At 34.2% G+C, this 8519-nt stretch overlaps 1 protein-coding gene across 1 annotated transcript; it reads left to right on the top strand.

Moving 5' to 3' along the window:
• Positions 1–4762: 4762 nt before the first annotated feature.
• On the top strand, positions 4763–8226 carry LOC109340931. Its single transcript, XM_019578701.1, has one exon. The coding sequence runs from the start codon at positions 4871–4873 to the stop codon at positions 8114–8116; it is 3246 nt and encodes a 1081-aa protein (XP_019434246.1). The 5' UTR covers positions 4763–4870; the 3' UTR covers positions 8117–8226.
• Positions 8227–8519: the final 293 nt, after the last annotated feature.

Raw genomic sequence — 8519 nt, 5'->3', positions numbered from 1 at the left:
AGAAATTCTCCTATGCCAAAGCCATGCATCATTATTATTATTAGCAACTAAATATTTTATTGGTAAAGATGAATCTATGTCAATCATATAAATATTATTTATTCTCTTACCAATTAGTTTAGAGTTATTAGAATCCTTACTTTTGATGATGCACTTATTCGAGTAGAATGCCACATGAAATCCTTTGTCGCATAATTGACTTATGCTCAACAAGTTGTTCTTGAGTCCTTCGACATATAATACTCGTTCTATAGGTGTTGAAGGTGGCTTATTGATTCTACCAACTCCAAGTATTTTTCCTTTGTTGTTATCACCATATGTGACATAGCCTTTATCCCTTGGAGTAAGGACATAGAACATATCTTTGTCGCCTGTCATGTGCTTTGACCAGCCGTTGTCCAAGTACCATAAATTGCAGGCGACTCTTAAATTTTCTTGCAAAACAGGTTAAGTAATATTAGGTACCCAATTTTCTTTGGGTCCTACATGGTTAGCACCTTTATCAACCCATCTATAATGACCTAAGGGTACACCATGTTTTCTAATCATGAAAGTGTTTGGTGTATGCCCATGGTTTTACAGTAAGTGCATATGGGATGATGCTTATGTATCCTAGATTTGTTATTATTAACATTAGATGCAGGGATACTTTGTTTTTAAAAGTTTATCTTTGTTGAGACATTTTGTTTCTTAGAAACTTGGTTACTAGAATAGCCAAGACCTCTTCGGTCTGTAGAATGTCTCTGAACCTTGATAATTTTGTCCAGTTCTCTACTACCCTTGTTTTTATTAAGTTCAAGACTTAATGTTGAAACTTTCTTTTCAAGAGTAATGCAGTTTTGACATGAAGAAGGTGATGGTTTATTTCTGAATACTTCTAACTCATTTTTATGTTTTAAAAATAGTTTGGTGAGTTTGACGTATTCATCATGTAAATCATTAAATGCAAATCTCAATTTAGAAGAAGAAAATAGGTTAGATTCATTTATCTCTACATCATCTAAGTAATAAGATGCCATGACAGAGTGATGTGTTTGTTCTTCATTTTCTGGTTCATAGGCGGAACTGGTATTATTATCTTCCCAAGCAATTTAGGTTCTTCATCCAGTCTTCATTTCATTCTTACCCTTGAAAGTATTCTTCTTCAGATTTGATCAGTCCATTTTCATATGATCAGGCTTGCCACATTCGAAGCATGTAAATTTTTGCATTGTAATGGAAGCGTCATTGTTCTTGGTAAATTTCTTCATTTGTCCAGTTTTAGTGCCTTTGTTCCTTTTAAGGAACTTGCTGAATTTCTTTACGAACAAACTCATATCTTCCATCTCTTCTTTTTCAGATTCATCTCGTGATGATTCATATCTATCCACTTTTTCTTTGAGAGATATATTCTTCTTCTTCTTTTCTTGCTCTTCATGTTGTCCAAGCTGACTGAGTTCTAGTTCATGTTCCTGCAATTTACCAAAAAAAGTAGTCAATGACATTTTTGATAAACTTTTCTTTTCAGAAATGGCAGTAACTTTTGGTTATCATATTCTGGTAAGTGATCTTAGAACTTTTAGGTTCAGGTCACTATTTGATAAAGTATTTCCAAGTGCAATGAGATGATTTGTAAGGTGAGTAAATCTCTTTTGTAAATCAAGTATTTTCTCTCCAGGCTTCATAGGAAACATTTTGTATTCCTGGGAAAGAGTATTTAGTCTCGGTATTTTTACCTCATTGGTTCCTTTGTGAGTGGTCTCTAGAGTATCCCATATTTCTTTAGCAGATTTGCAGTTTGATACTCTAAAAAATTCATCAATACTGAGTGCAGAAGTGAGGATATTTTTTGGTTTCAGATCATATTGCACTTTCTTCTTGGCTTCATCATTCCATGAAGATTTCGGCTTCACTTCCCTCACACTGTTGATAACTGTGAAGGGTTAATAAGGTCATTCCTCAATTGCATTCCAAATGTCTAGATCTTGAGACTCTATGAAGATTCACATTCTGATCTTTTTGAAGTCGTAGCATTCTCCAACAAAGTTTGGAGGGCGGTTGATGTTGGAACCTTCTCCTAGAAATGATCTTGTGGCCATCTTCGAAACATGATCATTTTTTAGAATAAATTACTCAAAAAAGCTCTAGTTACCAATTGTAAGACTAAGATGACAACTAAAGGGGGGTGAATTAGTTGTTTAAAACTATGACTCATTTTTCTGCACAATTTAAGAGTTAATAGCAGCGAAAAATAATATGCAGAAATAATCAAGTAAATGTAAGGAGATAAAGAGAAGAGAGTACACATATGTTTTTATACTGGTTCACCTTCTTGTCCACCGAATGCTACGTCCAGTACTCTTGCACCACAAGAGATTTCTTCACTAGATATTAAGAGTAGTAATTACAATTTCTTACCCCGAGATTCCCTTGTACCTTACTCACTCTCTAACACCTATATCACTCTTTGGAAAACTTCCAAGTGATTTTATCCCCTTTCTTATCACACTCTCTGAAAGAAAGTAATTCACAACTTTGAATGAAAAATATGTTTAACAATTGCAATGGATTGCCTTTACAAGATTTTGAAGTTATAAACTCTTGCAATCCAATAACTCAATATATACTTTAGTACTAATGCTCACAAGGTTTGAATAACTTGCAATAACATTTAAGGCAACTTTGCAAATCAAGTTCTGAAAGTTAAGAACAAGTTGCACCAAGTGTAGAACAAATATTTCAGAAAATTGTAGTTTTAGTGAGTGATTTCAAACTGAGTTATGTTATGAAATTGTGTGTACTATTTTTGTTTCAAATGAGTTTCAAAGCCTTTATATAGATTTTTCAACCAAACCAGAATACCTCTATGAAAAGGTAGGATTCGTTTGGTATGAAACCCTTTCGTTTGGGTTGAAAGATGTGTGGTTTGAATCTGAAAAACTGGTGTAACAACTCTCAGTAATTGATTGCTTAATCGATGTAATCGATTATCCAACAAGTCTATCCAACTGAGAAATTATTTTTCACAAGCAGTAATTGATTACTCAAATGGTATAATCGATTACCCAACTATTCTGTCCAACTGGGTAATTATTTACCATATTGTGTAATCGGTTACCCATATGGTGTAATCGATTACACTGATCATTTTTTGTTGGATAACTCGTTTCTCACTCATGTAATTTGTTACTTAGTTTTGGTAACCTGTTACGTAGTCATAATAACCTGTTACTTAGATCTAGTAATTTGTTACACAGTATTTTGAAAATCGTTTTCATTTATACTTTGTGTTTATCAATTTTCTTTTAAATACTTTTTGAACATCACTACTAAGTGTATAGATTAGAGTATAAGGATAGAAGTACCCAAAGATTTATATTCTATTTTCTTGAAGTTTTGTCTTCGTAAATATTCTTCTTTTATATGATGTTGGTGTCTTTATCAAAATCGTGCCAAACTCAGGAGTCAAATCTTCTTCACAAAAGAATGGGGTCAATCTTACTATTCCAAAAATATCATTGATTTCATTTTACCACAACCTTAACAAAAAATATTATAAGAAAAGGAAGCAATCACCATACAAGTAGCATATGATCCTACTAATCATCATATAAATCATTCTATAATCTACACAATGATAAAAGAATAGAATATAATATATATGCACTATTAGTATAAAAAATTAAATAAAATTATTATATCATCTATTATTTATTTAGATTATTATTTTTGAACAATAAAAATTAAATATAAATCATGAATAATGTAGTAACATATAAAACTTATACAATATCTATGTATAATTTTTTTCTTTCTCAGAATAGTAACATGAACAAAGTGATATTTTATGTATTCATGAATTAATTTATGAATGACATATATTAATAAATTTTCTTATGTTATAAAATAATTTATAAAATATTTTTATGGAAAGATATATATCACTATAAAAACAAACTAAGAGGAGGACAATTAAGTCATTAAAATAAAAGTGATTGACAATTAGGGGTGTAAGCGGTTCCGGTTTAAACCGCAAAATCGATGGAACCGAACCAAACCGCAAAATGTGGTTCGGTTCGGTTTCGCAGTTCGGTTCGGTTATTTTTTTGAGTAACTGTTTATGTTCGGTTCGGTTTATGGTTTTAGAAATTTAGGAACCGCTAGAACCGAACCGCATATTAAAGAAATATATATTAAGGAATCACAAATTTAACTATAAGAACCGAACTGAATTACTCTTCAATGGTTCGGTTCGGTTCGATTCCACGGTTTTTCCATTTACTTTTTTATAAAAAAATTTCCATCAATTGAAAATTCAAAATATATTACAAGAGATATTTTTATCCATAAAAGGATAAACATTACTATTATTATTATAAAAAATTATGAATCATATATAACAATACAATTCATGATTAGTAACATATATATATATATATATATATATATATATATGTTACTAATCATGAATTGTATTGTTATATATGATTCATAATTTTTTATAATAATAATAGTAATGTTTATCCTTTTATGGATAAAAATATCTCTTGTAATATATTTTGAATTTTCAATTGATGGAAATTTTTTTATAAAAAAGTAAATGGAAAAACCGTGGAATCGAACCGAACCGAACCATTGAAGAGTAATTCAGTTCGGTTCTTATAGTTAAATTTGTGATTAATTAAATAGAACCGAACTATATATATTTGATCAATTCAATCACTAAAATGCACCAAAAACCTAACCCCAACAATGACACCTTTTTGTTTTGTCTACCTAATTGGGCATGTCCCTTTATCTGTCTTGTTAACTGGATCCACTTTTCCTTGTCCTCAAAGTCTTCCTTCATTCCCTATTCTCACACACCACACTAAGCTACAATAATTCATCAATGGCGGATCTCATTCCTTACACTACCAAAACCCATTCCCCATTTTCAACAATCAAAACAAAACCCATCAATAAAGGTAACTCCTTTTCACCTTTCATCTTCAAAGTTCTCTTCTTTGCACTCTTTCTCATTGCTGTTCCACTTTTCCCTTCACAAGCTCCTCACTTTGTTAACCAAACTTTGCTTACCAAGTTTTGGGACCTCATTCACCTTCTCTTCATTGGCATTGCTGTGGCCTATGGTCTTTTTAGTAGAAGGAATGTAGAACATGAAATAATAGAAATTGAAACTGAATCTAGTGTTGTTTGTGGTACTGATAGTTATGTGTCTAAGATGTTTCCTGTTTCGACGATTTTCGATGAAAATGAAAACCCATGTGGGTTTGATGAGAAGAGGGTTATGCATTGTTGGAATCCTCAGTATTTTGATGGGGGTGCTGTTGATGTTTTTGATGAACAGTTCGAAACCCAATTGCCGATTTCTGAGGATAATTTTAATTGTTCTGTTGGATTTGATGGAACCACTGTGGTTCAAGCATGGAATTCAGAGAACTATGAGAGTGAGCCTGTGGTTGTTGTTGCTCAACCATGTTACACCATTGGTGAATGTGGTGAAGCTGTTGGTTATAAACCTTTAGGACTACCTGTTCGAAGTTTAAGGTTGGTTTCGGAAGGAGTAGATGGTGTTATATATAGCAACGAAAGTGATTCTAGTTCTGGCTCAAAAGGTTCATGTAAGAGCTCAGTTAAGAGTAGAGATAGGGAATTTCGGGACATAGGTCCTTCATTTTTGGAGAGAAAATTTAATAATGATGCTGCTGCTGGTGGTGCATCGGCTTCTCCAGTTCCTTGGTGTTCAAGGTCTAGAAAGATGGGAAGGGAGAAAGGATACGGAAATGTTACCCATCCTATGCATTTAAGGCCTTATTCAGTTGATGAAACTAAATTCGGAGCACTTGGTTCGGGGCCTTTACCGTCTATAACACCTTTCTCTTCCCACGTCGCTATGTATTCTTCATTAAATTCGACTTCATCAAATAACATGAACTTCTACGAGGTAGAAGTGGGAAAAGAGGAGGCTTCCTATGTGCCTGCTTCAGAAAAGATGAATTTCCAAGAGGAAGATTTGAGACAAGAGAATACTTCATTTGTGCCTGGTTCAGAAAATATGAATTTTGAAGAGGAAGATTTTAGAGAAAGCAAGACTTCATATGTGCCTGGTTCAGAAAATCTAATTTTCCAGGAGGTAGACTTAGGAAAGAAGAAGCTCCAAGGGTCTTCTTCAAGAAATGGAAGGATGGCAACTAAAAGGAAACATGCTGCTGCTTCCTATCCTTCACATTTCAAGCCAACGTCTGTTGTTGAAACTCAATTTGCATCTCTCACTTCTCGGTCTTTCCAGTCAGTGGAGTCTCTCTCTTTGCACCCGAGTATGTATTCTTCATTTGATTCAAGTATATCAGATAATGTGAACTTCCAAGAGGAAGATATTGAACAAAAGAAGACTTTTCCTATGCATTCTTCAGAAAATATGCATTTCCGAGGGGAATATATGGGACAAAAGAATACTTTCTATGCTCATGCTTCAGAAAATATGAATTTCCAAGAGGAAAACTTGAGGCAAAGGAAAACTCGCAATGTGCCTACTTCTGAAAATATGAATTTTCTAGAGGAAGGTATGGTACTAAAGAAGACTTCCTATGTGCATGCTTCAGAAAATGTGAATTTCCAAGAGGAAAACTTGAGGCAAAGGAAGAGGCACTACGTGCCTGCTTCTGAAAATATGAATTTTCAAGAGGAAGAGATGGATCTAAAGAAGACTTCCTATGTGCATGCTTCAGAAAATGCGAATTTCCGAGAGGAAATTTTGGGGCAAGGGAAGACCAGCTATGTGCCTGCTTCTGAAAAAATGTGTTTCGATGAGGAAAAGATGGGACAAAAGAAGACTTTCTATGTGCATGCTTCAGAAAATATGATTTTTCAAGAGGAAAATATGGGGCAGCAGAAGATTTCATCTGTGCCTGCTTCTGAAAATATGAATTTCCAAGAGGTAGATTTGAGAAAGATTTCTCGGAAACCTTCTTCAAGAAATGGAAGGAGGGAAACTAAAGGAAAATCTGCTGCTGTTTCTAACCCTTCACATTTTAGGCCAATTTCAGGTGATGAAACTCAATTTGAAGAGGGAAATGTGAATTTTCGAGATGACAATTTGGGGCAAAAGAAGACTTGCTATGTGACTGGTTCTGAAAATATGAATTTCGAAGATGGAGATTTGGGAAAAAATATTCCCCAGGGGCCTTCTTCTTCAAGAAATGGAAGGATGGAAACTAACCGAAAATCTGCTGCTGCTTCTCATCCTTCACATATCAGGTCAACGTCAGTTGATGAACCTCAATTTGAATCTCTCAGTTCACGCTCTTTCCAGTATATGGGATCTTTCTCATCACGGATGAGCTTAAGTTCCTCTTCTTCATCCGAAAATATGAACTTGCAGAAGGAAGAGTTTGGGGAAAATAAGAGTTCCCATGGCTCTTCTTCAACTTCATCATCACCTCCAAATAGAAAGAATAATGATCCCATATATAGTAATGAATCCTTGCTCCAGGGTGACATTCAGAGTAATCTGGGTGATAATTCGGGGGATTTCAATGAGACTCGGGGTGAGGAAGATCGACGAGGCAACAAAAAATCGGGGATGCATGCTATGCTGTCAGACTCAGAAAAGCTCGCAAGCCTTCCAAAAATTCCGTCAAGGGGAAAATCAGTTCGAACAAGAAGAGCCAGTGGGCTCTCTTTGGGGCTAAATAGAACAGGAGAAGTATCTAGCAAGCAAACTGATGAAAAGGTTGAAAAGAAGCCCAATACGGTTGAAGCTGCATCGGCAAGAAAAGATAAAATGGAAAGTGAAGAACCTGATTTTCTATTGAAAGCAGCCAGTAAGAAAACTCTGGATTCTTATTGTCCTCCTAAACCTGAGGTTATATTTAGCAATCGTCGTATCGGAGATAAACTAGAGCCATCGAAGAATGTGTCTGATGAAGACTCCAATATAGAGCTTGAGAATATTCAGTTGAGCTCAGATGAAGATGTGGTGTCTGAACATGTGAATGATTCAGGACTTGATTCTGAGGTGGATAAGAAAGCTAGTGAGTTTATAGCCAAGTTCAAAGCACAGATTAGGCTGCAGAAAATGGGATCAATTGATGGATCGAAAGGGCAAAAGACCATAAGAAACTTTGTTAGGTGATTTGTAAACTGTTGCACTCTAATAGATTTTAACCAAATGAATATGAATTTCATCAAAGATTTAACATTATGCTTCTTTGAAATTTCTTCATTTAGAAGATTTGCTTTCTATTTTTTATGATTCTGTATAACTGATGAAGTTCAAACTGATACTCTTTGATAGTACTTCTTCCACTTATTGATTTCACGTACAACAAGATTTCTTGGATTTTACTTTTCGGTTCTGCTGATGATACAGAAGGTGAAATTCTTCACTGTATTTCTCTCTGAGCTGCTTGGGTTATTCTTTATTTCAGTCCTTGATAATATAAAAAGAACTTTGAAAGAATCTCCTTTTTTTTAGTTTGTATAATGTTTTGGTTGGAATTCTAGGAGTTTCCCAGTTATTTATATTGTATCTTGGT

The sequence above is a fragment of the Lupinus angustifolius genome, unplaced genomic scaffold (assembly GCF_001865875.1).
Source record: "Lupinus angustifolius cultivar Tanjil unplaced genomic scaffold, LupAngTanjil_v1.0 Scaffold_289, whole genome shotgun sequence".
Classification (NCBI taxonomy): Eukaryota; Viridiplantae; Streptophyta; class Magnoliopsida; order Fabales; family Fabaceae; genus Lupinus; species Lupinus angustifolius.
Note: the sequence above shows the minus strand (reverse complement) of the source record. Positions and strands in the feature narration are given on the sequence as shown.